Source organism: Peromyscus californicus, unplaced genomic scaffold (genome assembly GCF_007827085.1).
Source record: "Peromyscus californicus insignis strain IS unplaced genomic scaffold, ASM782708v3 Scaffold_4__1_contigs__length_199733344, whole genome shotgun sequence".
NCBI classification, from domain to species: Eukaryota; Metazoa; Chordata; class Mammalia; order Rodentia; family Cricetidae; genus Peromyscus; species Peromyscus californicus.
Window position 1 is genome coordinate 54538357 of NW_026294562.1, and position 13285 is coordinate 54551641.

General features: G+C 53.9%; 2 protein-coding genes across 2 annotated transcripts; one reads left to right on the plus strand and one right to left on the minus strand.

Annotated features, from left to right (window-relative positions):
- The first annotated feature begins 3421 nt into the window (after nt 1–3421).
- On the plus strand, nt 3422–11307 carry Ppp2r5b (protein phosphatase 2 regulatory subunit B'beta). The gene is made up of 14 exons (XM_052712171.1): nt 3422–3763; nt 4173–4625; nt 5282–5478; nt 6212–6313; nt 6474–6566; nt 6697–6827; nt 7944–8003; nt 8103–8211; nt 8550–8603; nt 8669–8719; nt 8830–8949; nt 9784–9911; nt 10104–10205; nt 10542–11307. Exons 2-14 carry the CDS (start codon nt 4427–4429, stop codon nt 10687–10689), a joined length of 1494 nt encoding a protein of 497 aa, XP_052568131.1. The 5' UTR covers nt 3422–3763; nt 4173–4426; the 3' UTR covers nt 10690–11307.
- A 120-nt stretch (nt 11308–11427) lies between these two features.
- Gpha2 (glycoprotein hormone subunit alpha 2) lies at nt 11428–12090 on the minus strand. Its single transcript, XM_052712174.1, has 3 exons — nt 11984–12090; nt 11686–11870; nt 11428–11599 (listed from the first exon to the last, which is right to left on the minus strand). The coding sequence occupies exons 1-3, from the start codon at nt 12081–12083 to the stop codon at nt 11498–11500; spliced, it is 387 nt and encodes a 128-aa protein (XP_052568134.1). The 5' UTR covers nt 12084–12090; the 3' UTR covers nt 11428–11497.
- Nucleotides 12091–13285: the final 1195 nt, after the last annotated feature.

The window sequence follows — 13285 nt, forward strand, 5'->3', positions numbered from 1 at the left end:
GTCTAGGACTGCTCTCCTGATACAGTGGCAGAGCTCAGGAACTGAGATTGAGACAGAGGCCTACAAAACCTCAATTACTTCTTTTTTGATCATTTACAGAAAAAGTTTGCCCACCTCTCTTCTATGGAGTTGGCCACCAAACCTTCCCCATAATGAGAGACATGAAGGACACCATGAGTAACTGTGAGCCTATTTTAGCTTTGATGGAGTTGGACTGTTTCAGTACAATGCTAAAAGCCAGCTTGAAGGAGTTTGGTGTGGTAACCCTTGTCTCAAAAAAGGGTTGTGGGAACTGAGAGGCAGACTGCAGAAATCTTTCAGTTGATACAGTGCTTGCCTAGCAGGGTCTCTCAGAATTGGACACCAGCCTGGACTACAGAGCAAGTCCCAGGACAGCCAGAGCTACACAGAGAAACCCTGTCTCGAAAAAACTAACCAACAAACAAACTTCCTAGAAGCAAGCATGAGCAAAAACCCTGGCTTGTGACAGAGACCTGGCTTCCTCTCAGCTCTTGGTAGCTTTGGCAAGCCATTAATCTCTGAGCTTTAAGATCAGGTCTCACAGCTTGGGCTGGTCTTGAACTCCTAATCCTCTTGTCATTTACCATGTGTTCTGGTATTTCAGGCATGCTCCACCAGGTTCAACATGAGATTCTGACTTATTTGTTCGTTTGCTTATTTATCAGTACTGGGGATTGAACCCAGGTCCTTGTGTATTCTAAGCAGACCCTCCCACTGAGCCTTTCGTATGTTTAGACCCTCCACCTCTGTGTTAGAATGGCACCAGGGTAGCTCATTAGGTGCAACAGGCTTCAAAGAGCCCCCAAGAGAATTGGGAACTCTGTGGAGGAAGGCCCCGTTCAAAGAGACAGATCAATGGGGTAGCCATTTTGAAACTATCTGTGGAAAGACTCAAGAGATCTATCTGTCCTTGACAGGCCTGAGGAGTCCAATATTCATCAAATGCTTATTTAATTAATAATAGTAACAGGTGCACAAAATGAGTGCTAGGAATGTATGTAGTTCAGTTGGTAGAGCACTTGCTTAGTTAGCATGCATGAAGCCCTGGGTTTGATCCCCATCGTTACATAATTTTGGCATGCTGATGCAAATTGGTAATCCCAGCCCTGGGATCTAGACACAGAACAGTCAGAAATTCAAGGTCACCCTCTGCAACATAACAAGGCAAAGGCTAGGCAAGCGCTCTACCACTGAGCTAAATCCCCAACCCCGAGACCATTTCTTGAAAAAAAAAAAAAAAACTACTAATAATAGAGCAGGTTGAAGTAGCTCACACTTGCAATCCCATCAATTGGGAAGAGAAGCAAGAGGATGGTTGTAAATTCAAGCTGGGCTATACAGCTCTAGGTAAGCCTGGGTTACAGAGGAATTGTCATCCTATGAACTTGGGAGGCAGAGGCAGGTGGGGCTCTGTGGAATCCAGGCTGGCCTGGCTTACATAGTGAGTTCCAGGACAGCCAGGGCTACATAAAGATAACCTGTCTCAAACTAAACAAGCAAACAATTTGAGTGTGCACAGGGCATGGTGACACATATCTTTAATCCCAGCACTCAAGAGGCAGAAACAGACAGATCTCTGTGAGTTCAAGGCCAGCCTGGTCTACATAATGAGTTCTAGTCTACACAGTGAGACCTTGTCTTAAAATTGTAAAGAACGGCCAAAATGTAAAAGGATCACCCACAAATTCTAAGCAGTGAGTTCCAGGCCAGCTAGGATAACACAGAAACAGCACACACAAAGAGATATAAATAAATATAATGAAACTTTGCTAAGAATAAGAGTTTAAAAAGAATAAGAAAAGACTTTTAAACCCTTTATGTCTCAATGCCTATTTGAAAATCAATTCAAATTCCACTTCCGAAGCAAGGGATACGCTCAGTAGTAGAGCTCTTGCCCAGCATGTGTGAGGCCCCATGACTTAACCTCCTAGCATCAGAAACAGAATCCCCAAACCACTTCTTCCAATAGGTCTCCTCTTGCCTTGTCTAGGGCCTTGCCTTCCATGGTCAGTCCGCCTTGGTCAGCCTGCCCTGAAGAACACAGTACAGAGGTCTGTGGAGGGTCCTAAAGCCAGCTGGTGCCAGATCCTTTGGATGACAAACTGTGCCACCATGGACAAGTCTTCCCCCTGTCTGGGCTTCTGGGTCCTGGTCTGGCAGTAAGAAGCTCTGTGGATCTGGTTCCCCCAACTTATTATTAGGCAGTAAGGGGAGGAAAGTCCTGTTCTGAGCCTCAGGTGGGCCAGGTAGTAGTTTAGAGGGTTCCTGGCAGATGAAAAGCAAAGGGAGTCCTGGCTGGGTCTCCACTGATGCAGTCCTACATTCTAGCCCAACTGAACTCAACCCAGGCCTCTGCTCTCCGTTGCTCCACAGGTGGGCACCTCTTGGGTATAAGGGCTTCTGCATCACTAAATATCACCAGGACCCAAAGCTGGTTGGAACCAAAGGCATCCCATTTCCCCTGACCCCATTGTCCAGGCTCATTGCTCACTCCTGCTGCTCGGTATGGACCAGTTAGTCACCCGGAACTTCGAGGTGAAGATCTCACAGTCACTGTAGGGAATAGTGTTGGAGTCCAGGTACTATGAAGGGGCCCCAGGACTGCAGGCTGAGAACTTTTGGCCAGAATGCCAAACTCCTGGAACACAGCTGAGCCTTGGATAACAGCAACGTTTTTTGTTTTTTGTTTGTTTGTTTTTTAAATCAAGAACGCTCCACTCCCCAGGGCACAGGAGCCAGAGAAGGTGGGAGGTCCGGTTGCCTTAGGGTGGGGGCAACTCCAAGGTAGCACCTTCTGCCCTCATGCTTTGCCATCCCAAGGCTGGCCCTTTAAACTATAGGCCATGATGTCACCATAGACAGCAAGTGACAGGAGGGGCACTGCAGGCCGGAAGGATGGACTACATTTCCCAGGACTCTCTAGTGAACCACACCCCTCCCAGCAGGCGCTAAAGCAAAGCAGACTATTAACCACTCCAACGCCGGATTCAAGGGGTTTTGGAAGTAGCCGGCTTCATTCTGGGCCGAGTATGGGGCTCCTTTGGGGGTGGCCTGAGGCACAGATGGCCCAGACCAGATTGTGGGCCTGGCACATCATGCTAGGCCTCTGTCCTGCCACAGCTCTGTCATTAGCAGGTTCCGACCCCGGAGTCCTCTTCTTTCCCTACACAGTGTCCCTTCCAGAACCCAGGGATCCAGCTCTGAGCTGGAGTCCGTCCCACTCTGCTGCAGGTTTGAAAAGCCTCAGCTTTGTCCCGGGAGTGCGGAGTCTGTCTCTGGGGTTACCCGTAATGTCGGGTCTCTCCCTTTAAGCAGGGTGCAGACTACATTTCCCAGCGGCCCCGAGGCCTCCCTGACGCAGCCCCCCCAGAGGAGGGGAGGTGCGGACCGGGAGGGGGGAGGTGACTTGATGTCATCCTGAGCAGCTGGGCGGCGGGTGCCGGTGCGCAGCGAGCCGGGGCTCCCGCTGCGCTGCACCGCGCGGGTCTGAGTCCCGAGATAGCTGCCGTGGATCGCGTGCTGCTGGGGTCCAGCCCAGAGCCCGCCGAGCGCGCGGCCCCTTCTGGGGCTGAGCTGGGGGCATGCTCCAGCACCCCCAGAGCCCGGGAGCGAACCCAGGAGCGCCGCCGCCCAGCCCCAGCGCCCCGAGCGGCGGAACCACCGCTCAGGACCCTTGAAACCGCCGCCCCGTCCTCCGAGTCAGCCTCTAGGGGTCGGCGACCAAAGTCTGGGTTTCTGAGAAGTGAGTGTGTACCCTACTACCACCATGAGGTTTGGAGATCAGAAAGGAGCGGGATGCAGGGAGAGATGCTAGGGTTTGGAGGGGGGTGCATGAGAACAGGACCCTCATTTGTGTATGAGTGCACCGGGCCGGGAGGCATTAGTGGAGCAGGAGAGTCCCACTGCTGTAAGGAGCTGGAGATGCTAAACAGAGTCCCCATCCTGAGTAGAAGTAGGCCGTATTTGGGGAGGGGCTACTTAGAGCTTGGGTCTGGAAGAAGGCAGGGACATGATTGCACCCTTGCTTGGGGATCTAGCAAGGGGACGAAGGAAAAAAAGTGCGAGAGTAGCTGCAGCACACGGGATGTTTCTGGAAAAGAACCCACCTGCTCTCTGTCTCTCCTGCTGACCTTTCTAAACTGACTTCTCAGAAGAGCCAGCGTGGGAACCCTGACTGGACTCTTCTGGACCCCCAGGAAAGACCTGAGCCATTGCCTTTCTACCTTGCCTGCCCCCCCAGGACTGGGCAGTGGCCAGAGGCCCTGGGGGGGTCAGGACTGCGGTTGTGCCCCGGCAACACGCTGGTCAGGATGGGTCCCAGTTAGTGTGCGTGGCCTCACTCAGCTTCCTCCAGACCTACAAGGAGCCCCCCATGCTCTGAAAGGTTGACGGCTGCCCACTGGCCATGGAGACGAAGCTGCCCCCTGCGAGCACCCCCACAAGCCCCTCCTCCCCAGGGCTGTCTCCAGTGCCACCACCAGACAAGGTGGACGGCTTCTCCCGCCGGTCCCTCCGCCGGGCTCGTCCCCGTCGCTCACACAGCTCTTCTCAGTTCCGCTATCAGAGCAACCAGCAAGAGCTCACGCCACTGCCCCTGCTCAAAGGTGAGCTGTTGCCTCATGCTGAGGTACCTGAGCCTAGAAGGAACCTAGGTAGGGGAGGACCGAGGGGACGAACATGTCAGGTAGAATTTGGATACCCTTGTAGGCTAGGAACTCCATTGGAACTGACCCCCAGTCTCCAGCTCTCTGCTGACGCATGGCCTGACCGGCCTGTCATCTCCGGAGGTGGGGCATCTGGAAGTGGTGCCAGGGGCAGGCAAGGGCCAAGGGTGGGGCACACAGCCTACATTTCAGGAGGCTCCTATCAGCCCAGCCAGCTGCCTAGCTCTTGGAATAGGTGGTTGGCATGATTCCCTGTGATCACCACATCCCCCCAACCTTACTTCTGCCCCGCTTTCTACTTCTGGCTCATAAATCCATGTGCCACCTAGGAGAGAGGCAGCGGCTGTTTGGGAGAATGACTATATATCCAGAGTTTGTGGTCTTGCTTTAAAATGATGAGGTCTCTGATCCTGGATTAGAAAAAAGGACCACCTTCCTACCCCCAACCTCCCAGGAGTGAAGGATGGGACTAGAATTGTTTGGTAGCTGTACCCTGGTACCCTGTGGGAAAGTCAGCCTGAGGGATGAGAAGATCCGCCCCTATCCGGAGCACTAGCGGCGATGGCCCAGGCTCCGTCTCCTGGTTCCTCTCCCAGATGTACCAGCCTCTGAGTTGCATGAGTTGCTGAGCCGGAAACTGGCCCAATGTGGGGTGATGTTTGACTTCTTGGACTGTGTGGCTGACCTCAAGGGGAAGGAGGTGAAGCGTGCAGCCCTCAATGAACTGGTGGAATGCGTGGGGAGCACCCGGGGTGTCCTCATTGAGCCTGTCTACCCAGACATCATCCGCATGGTAAGCACTGTGCCCAGCCTCAGGGGACAAGAACCCCGTCAGTCTACCACTAGGCTCCCTGTGGGAAGAATTAATGCATGTTCTTCAGCTTGGCCAAGGACTAAGCTTCCAGCTCCACTGAGCCCCACTGCTGCCCAGCACCCACTCAGGATTTCCTCGCTCTGTTGTTCCTGCACCTCTGTGAGCTGGGCCTAGGGGACCTGTCCTTTGAGCCACTTGTCTTCCATGACCTGACTCCGGCCTGGGCTATTCTGTGAAACCCTCTCTCAGGAGTGTCTCTGAACCAGAAACTCTTTGGCCCTAAATGCCTGGGGACCTCACTGCTTTCAACCTTACCATCCCCACTGAATCATACCCACCCAGGGATGTGTCAAGCCACCCTTGGGTCCGTAGCCCTTGGCTTAGGGTTTGCATGAACTTGGTGCTTAAGTGAAAATTGTCCAGAGGGGTGAGTTGCTTGCTGGGGAATAGGTCAGTCCAAGAGAACTGGATGAGGAAAGGGCTGGTGGTAAAACTCAGTGCAAGGCCTCAGGTTCAAGCTCCATGTCCTCAGTGTACTCGAAAAGTGCTTGGTCTGGTGTTACATGCCTATAATCCTAGCTACTGGGGAGGCTGAGGCAGGATGGTCACAAGGTCATTACCTGCCTGGGATACAGAGAACTTTGAGAATTCCCAAAACTTCTGCCTCCAAGCTCTCATCCTTAAAGAACCCTGCCTTGTCCCCCGCCCCCAGATATCAGTAAATATCTTTCGGACCCTGCCACCCAGTGAGAACCCTGAATTTGACCCTGAAGAGGATGAGCCCAACCTCGAGCCTTCGTGGCCACATCTACAGGTATGAAGGGCTGGGGAGCAGGGGGTCTGCATTTCAGAGGAGATTGGAGGGCTGTGGGGAGAGTTTGTATAGTTTCTGAGTGTTGGCTGAGAGCTGCAAGGTAAGGGGCGTAGGTGAGGCTGTAACTAAACTCACCTTTTGGTCTGTCTCCCACCCTCAGCTGGTATATGAGTTTTTCCTGCGTTTCTTGGAGAGTCCAGACTTCCAGCCCTCTGTGGCCAAGAGATATGTGGATCAAAAGTTTGTCCTGATGGTGACTTGGGGAGCCCAGGCTGGGGTGGTACCATGCAGCAGGCACAGGCTATCTGGGGAACATGGGGATAGGATGGGAAAAAATAGGGGTTGACACCTGGCCTTATATACCCTAACCCTGGGTCCTACAGCTCCTGGAGCTATTTGACAGCGAGGACCCTCGGGAACGTGAGTACCTCAAGACCATCTTGCATCGGGTATACGGCAAGTTCCTGGGTCTCCGGGCCTACATCCGCAAACAGTGCAACCACATCTTCCTCCGGTGCGTGACTGCTGCCTGCTCAGCAGAGACCTGGGAGGGAGGCAGGGAAGGAGGGCCCTGCTGGGACTACCAGGCTGTGTGGACTGTATGTTTACCAAGTTCTGTCTCTGCAATGTATAGTACTGATGATACAAAGCCTGTGAAATTAGTAGAGAATGAGTTTTCTTTCCATTTTACAGATGAGCAAATAGAGGCCAAGTAAGAGTATAGGAAAATAGAGGCCAATTAAGTAGTTTAGAGGGACTAGGGCAGTCCAGTGCAATATAGAATCTAGATCTTCTGATCCTTATCAGGCTTTCTACAAACATGTACTGAGCACCATTCCACTGAGCACTGGGAGACCCTGTGACCTTGTAGTTGAGACTATGGTTGGATATGAGTTTGGTTCAAGTATTCGGGTGAACTTGGGCAAGTCCTTCAAGTTCTCTGATTACTTCACTCTTTGAAGTGGTTACACTGCCTGTGCTAAATGTGGGTCCATTCTTCAGATGAAGCCAGATGGGGCCTCCAAAACACCCGGCATAGCTCCTAGCCTGAGGTGGGGCCGCTGAAATATTAGCTGTTGTTTCTAGTGATAAAATAGAGGAGACATGACCCATGTTCTCTAGGAGCTCAGAGTCCATTAGCTTCCCCACTTATTAACTTTGAGGCAAGTAGCCTTTTGTTAGTCTCAACTTCATCTCTGTAATGGCTTTCATATGCCCTGCCTGCCAGGGGGGATTTCGGGAATTACAGTGCAGGGTAGAGATGGTTGTCGTTGCTTTGGTTGACTGCGTGAAGGTTGAAGGTCCTAGGCTGGGTGCCTGCTGCTGGCTGGCTGGCTGGCTGGGCATCAGGTAAGGAGTGCTAGGGACTGGAAGAAAGGAACTGGGGCTGTCTCACAGATGAGAGGCTGAGCTGGGACTGACAGTGGCGAGATGGCTGGGCTGGGCAAGACACTTTGCCTGTGGGTGTGGACTCAGTGGGGCCTGGTTTGGGGCGCCAGGAAGGGAGCACTCCTGTGGTTTGGGGAACGTTGGACAGCCGTGTGGGGTGAGTCAGGGTGGCTGGCAGGAAGACTGATGGAGAGCTGGACCTGTCCCAAGCTCCCACCCTTTAGATTCTTCTCTCCTGCAGGTTCATCTATGAGCTGGAGCACTTCAATGGTGTGGCTGAGCTGCTAGAGATCTTAGGAAGGTAATTCTCCTTAGCTTTGGCTAGAACTGGGGTTTCTGGTAGGCGGGACTGGGGGGCTGATTGGATGAGCCCTGCTCCTCTCTTCTGTCCATTCCAAAGCATCATCAATGGCTTTGCGTTGCCCCTGAAGACCGAGCACAAGCAGTTCCTGGTTCGAGTCCTGATCCCCTTGCACTCTGTCAAGTCGCTGTCTGTTTTTCATGCCCAGGTGAGCCCCAGGCCTGGCCCTGCAGCAGCAGGTGCTGCTGACACTCAGGGCTGCCTGTGGGGCCAGGAAGTCAGATTGACCCTTGCTGCATCCTATCTTACCTCTGAGTCTCTACTAATTCAGTCTCCTCTACCTGAGAGCTGACCTCAGACACCAGCTCTGTGCTGCTTGGCACTCGAGAGCTTGGTGCCTTTAAGTCCAAAGCAGCAGTAAGTGCTCAGTGAACAAGAGTGTGAAGGCAGTAATGAGCAGATACCTGGCATGCTGTCCTGGGCAGCTAGTTCTTGGCTCCTGGCCCTTCCTGACCTTGGCTCCTTCTTTCCATTCTGGCCCTGCAGCTGGCGTACTGTGTGGTGCAGTTCCTGGAGAAGGATGCTACCTTGACGGAGCATGTGAGTACCTTGGAGGGAAGGTGGGCCCCTCACTCTGCGTATCTGACTCCTCCTCCACCCTACAGGTTATTCGGGGGCTCCTCAAATACTGGCCTAAAACCTGCACCCAGAAGGAGGTATGAAGGGCTCTCACAACCCTGAGAGTGGGTGGGAGGGCTCAGCTTCCAGAAGGCGAGCAGGTGCATGCTTTAGGAGAACGTGAGCTGCTGCCCTGCCCTCTCCCCAGGTGATGTTCCTGGGGGAGATGGAAGAGATTCTTGATGTCATTGAGCCCTCCCAGTTTGTGAAGATCCAGGAGCCCCTCTTCAAGCAGGTGGCTCGCTGTGTCTCCAGCCCCCATTTCCAGGTATGTGCCAAAGGCAGGTGGAGTCAGAGCAGGGGCACAGCCTGGCAAAGTTTCAAAGTTGGCCTAACATAGTTCCCTCTTCCCTCAGCTTCTCTTCCAGCCCTAGACCTGATAATAGGGAGATGCTGGCCTTGGGTCATGAGACCTAGGGTCAAAGCGCAGATCGGTATTCCACTGGCTGAGAGGCTTTGGAAGGAGCACTTTCTCTGAGTCTAAGTGGGTTTCCCTGACTATAAAATGGGCCAACAATAGTCTCTTCGTAGTGTAGTGACAGGAAGAGGCGCTCATAGCAGTGAACACATCAGGAAACTGACACAAAGTGGGCAGCAGGATTGTTAGCCCCTCTCTTCTTTCCTTGGTAACCTTAGACCTCACTGGCCCCATTTTCTGTGAGAAGGCTCAGTTCCCCATGCTAGTACACTCACCCCCACTCCTAGGAGCCATAACCTGGTGGAAGCTGGTTCTTCCTCATGATGGCTCTGGTATTTCACTTTTAAAACACCTTGAAGTACAGGAACTCATTTCATTCTGACAACAGCTGGTGGAGATGGGTATTCTTAGCCCCATTCACACAGCAGACAGCTGAGGCTGAGGAGCTGAATGCCTCACAAGGCCGCACGTGTGCAGTGGGCTCTGGAGGAGCCAGGACTGCCGATGTCGACTGTACAACCAGTGCTCCTTTCTCTCCTCCATTTGTTTCCTCCCGTGGGTCAGAGGAGCCCCCAGGATGGGCTGTGGAGGTCGGAGGATCTGGGTTTGGGGTTAAGGATGAAAAACAGACCTTGTCCACTCAAAAGCCATTACCAGGCCCTCTCTACTGCTTCCCCTGCCCAGGTTGCAGAGCGGGCTCTGTATTTCTGGAATAATGAGTACATCCTGAGCCTCATTGAGGACAACTGCCACACTGTGCTGCCTGCGGTATTTGGGACCCTCTACCAAGTGTCCAAGGAGCACTGGAATCAGTGAGTGCCCAAGCTTTGTCCAACCCTTGGAGACAGGCACCACAGCCAGTCCAGCCCCCAGGGCCACTTCTAGTGGACGGAGAGCAAATGTCAGGATGTTAAAGGGCGGTGAAAGAGCAAGTGGTCGGGGACCAGGGATGAGCAGAATGTTATTTCATTAAGCTCCTTAACACCTCTCCTCGACTATGCCAGAACCATTGTATCGCTGATCTACAACGTGCTCAAGACTTTCATGGAGATGAATGGAAAGCTGTTTGATGAGCTTACAGCCTCCTACAAGCTGGAGAAACAGCAGTGAGTACTGGGTAGAAGGCTGGCCAGGGGAGGGGCAGAAAAGTAGGAAGGAATCAGACCCTCAGGCTAGCGGGAATATGAAGAGGACCCATCCAGTGCCGTCAGCTTCACCCTGTTTCCAGCAGGGGGCTGCCCACTGACTGCTCTCGCTCCCATCTGTCCCAGTGCCTCTGTCAGGGCAGCTCCCAGCCCAGTCCCTCCTCTCCTTTCTCTCCTCACCTCCCCTCTAGGCCGGGACTTCCCGTGGAGGCCTAGTCACTTTACAGTGGGGTGGTGGTGTGGGAGCTTAGACTGTAGGCAGCTGGGGAGGAAGGGCTGCCTCACCTCTCTCCCCAGGGAGCAGCAGAAGGCCCAGGAACGGCAGGAGCTATGGCGAGGTTTGGAGGAACTGCAGCTACGCCGCCTACAGGGGACCCAAGGGGCCAAAGAAGCCCCCCTCCCTCGGCCTACACCCCAGGGGGCTGCCAGCGGGGGTCAGAGCTAGACAGATCTAGAAGGAGAGAAGCTAAACCCAGAGCTATCAGCCCCTCCATCCCTTCTGCCCAGGGGCCCAGTGAGGCCCATGCCTCCCCGGGGCTTGCCAGAGTGGTTCTAGGACTCCCTGCCAGCCCCATGGGAGCAGCTTTTATGGTGGGGGGGACAAGAATGCAAGATGGTAGTCTTGGCAGCAGAACTCTCAGGCCTTTGTGGCAAGATTCTGGCAAGACTAGACCAGGGCAACTATGTGACTGGGAAGCTGCCATCAGGGATCCTCCCCTGCCCTATACAGCTGGGCTCCCATCCCTGCTCCTGTCCTGGGACATGGGCACTTAGCACCTGGCCTGGCCTGCCTCAGCCTGGCCTGGCCTTCCTCATCCCCACCATGGGGGCACAGTCTATTTATTCTGCCCAGCTCACCCTCAACAAGACACTGTCCAGGGACATTCTCCTCTCCCTTGCCCTGTACTTCCTTGTCCCCTTTTTATTTATTGGGCAGGGGGAGGGGTGAGGGCACAGGCGAGAAGAGATTCACATTGTCCTGGGGTGAGGGGGGGGTTACAGTAATCATGGTCTGCCCCCTTCATCTGGCTAGGGGGCAGACTTAATAAAGAGCGAAACTCAAGCCTTGCCTGCTTTATTGAGGACAGGCGGGAAGGACAGCGTAGCAGTGAGACTGCTCTGAAGGCCGGGTAAAAGGGGGGAAAGCCCATCTTCGCTGGCTCTAAAGAGGGTCAGAGCTGAAGCAGCCCCTCATTTGAGAGATTCGCCCATAGCAAATCAGTGGCAGGACCGGAGCCTGGGCCATCCAGGGACTAGTAGCGGGAGAGACGGCACATATCACAGCGGCAGGCCCTGGCAGTGAAGATCTCAATCTCCCCCCGCTGGCTCCCCACGCAGTTCAGCCACACCTTCACCTGTTGGAGGAGGGACCCAAGTTTGCTCCCATCCCCTCCCACCCTGGGTCCCCCCCTCACGCCCCCATCAGGCCCAGGCCCCTCACCTTTTTTAGGCTACTAATGGTGCAGCACTGAGAGACAGAGGTGATATTGTGTCGATAGCCACTGGCCACCAGCACGGAGTACCGGGAAGGGAAGGCACTAGACTCACAGTGTCCTACACAGGCCTGTGCCACATGGGAGCCCTGGCAGGTGCCATGGCGGTCACTTCGCACTGTCACATTGAAGGCTGGAAGGAGACAAGGAAGCAGGCTGTGAAGACTGCTGGCCGGGGTTATCCCAGTGCTCAGTGGTTCACCTCTGCTCTTGTCCCCAGTCCACTCTTCCTAGAGAGTTACTCACGGTGCAAGTGGCAGCCTGGGATGGCTGCCTCCTGACAATGGCCTTCAATGACTGCCAGGACCAGCAGGCAGAGGAGCAGGACACGTGGTGCCATGGGCATCTGAAATAGAGTGGGTGGGAGGGGGAGGCCAGGCTGCTGGGTCTTCTGACTGGTGAGGTCTATCCTGTCTTTGGCAGGAATGTGTGTGTGTGGGGGGGGTGGGTGTGGCTCTGCCTGGGCTACTCTGAAACGGTATGAGTAGCCATTTCTGGATGGGACTTGTCATCCTTCTGTGCAGGTTTTCCCTGGAATGTCCCATCCCATCTGGGGTACAAACCTCTTCCCTCTCCATGCGCAGCTCTGGCCAACAAGGCCCTGGCTCACAACCCTCTCACCCTCCCCAGCTCCACCTGCTCTCCCGCTCTGGCAGCTCACCAGTCCAGCAGAAACAGGCTGTGGACTCCCAGTGCCTCCTGCTGGTCTCCAAACTGGTGCCGGCTCTCCAGGCTTTTATCATCAGTGTTTTAGAGCCACGCCTTCCGAGATATCAGCTTTCAGGCCCCTCCTAGCCTGAAGCCTCAGTGCAGTCCCACCTGGGATCGGGAGCAGTCTCTGCTGACATCTCTCTAGGGTAGAGCACTTCCAGGAGTGAGGCCAGCTCAGGAGCGGCCCAGTGTGACATGTGTGCAGCTGGGCTCTCTTCCCACTGAGAGCTTGGACAGGACTCTGCCCTGATCAGCCATTCTGTCTAAAAACTTCTACCCTCAGTGCTGTTGCCTATCCGCCTTTTAGTGATTGCAAAGTAAAGGGATTAAAATGTAACCTTTTTCTTTTTCTTAAAACATAATCTCATGCATCCCAGAAGCAACCTTAAACTTCTGATCCTCCAGCCTCCACCAACAAAGTCCTAGAATAACAGGCATAGCCACCATATCCAGCTTATGTTGTTCTGGGGTCAAATCCAGGGCTTTGTGCATACTAGGGAGGCACTCCACCAATGGCGTTACAAGATCCATTTGTTCAAGGGGTGTCCCACCAGTGGGGGCACCTAAGCTGTGCTTGGTGGCAGACTAGGGGTATGTCCATGTCAGTCTCCCAGTAGTATCCTGTGAATGCCTTCTCCTCATGTGGCCAGCTGCAGAGTGAATTCTGAGCTAGAGAATCTCCCAGTCCCTGAAACAATAGGGACCGGACCCCATATAAACAGAGCTGAATCCCAATCTCAGCACATCTGTGGCATCCAGCTCTGGTTATAGAGGAGAGGCTACCTACTAAACATCACATTCAAATATCCTGCTATCTATCCATGGTGCTAAATGACA

Bases quoted from the DNA above. Each gene is read 5' to 3' on its own strand.
- Ppp2r5b (XM_052712171.1), top strand. From the start codon at position 4,427: ATGGAGACGAAGCTGCCCCCTGCGAGCACCCCCACAAGCCCCTCCTCC. The intron at 8,720-8,829 runs GTATGAAGGGCT...CCCTCTCCCCAG, and splicing joins AAACCTGCACCCAGAAGGAG to GTGATGTTCCTGGGGGAGAT. The intron at 10,206-10,541 runs GTGAGTACTGGG...CTCTCTCCCCAG, and splicing joins TACAAGCTGGAGAAACAGCA to GGAGCAGCAGAAGGCCCAGG.
- Gpha2 (XM_052712174.1), bottom strand. From the start codon at position 12,083: ATGCCCATGGCACCACGTGTCCTGCTCCTCTGCCTGCTGGTCCTGGCA. The intron at 11,871-11,983 runs GTGAGTAACTCT...GTCTCCTTCCAG, and splicing joins CCCAGGCTGCCACTTGCACC to CCTTCAATGTGACAGTGCGA. The intron at 11,600-11,685 runs GTGAGGGGCCTG...CTCCTCCAACAG, and splicing joins CCATTAGTAGCCTAAAAAAG to GTGAAGGTGTGGCTGAACTG.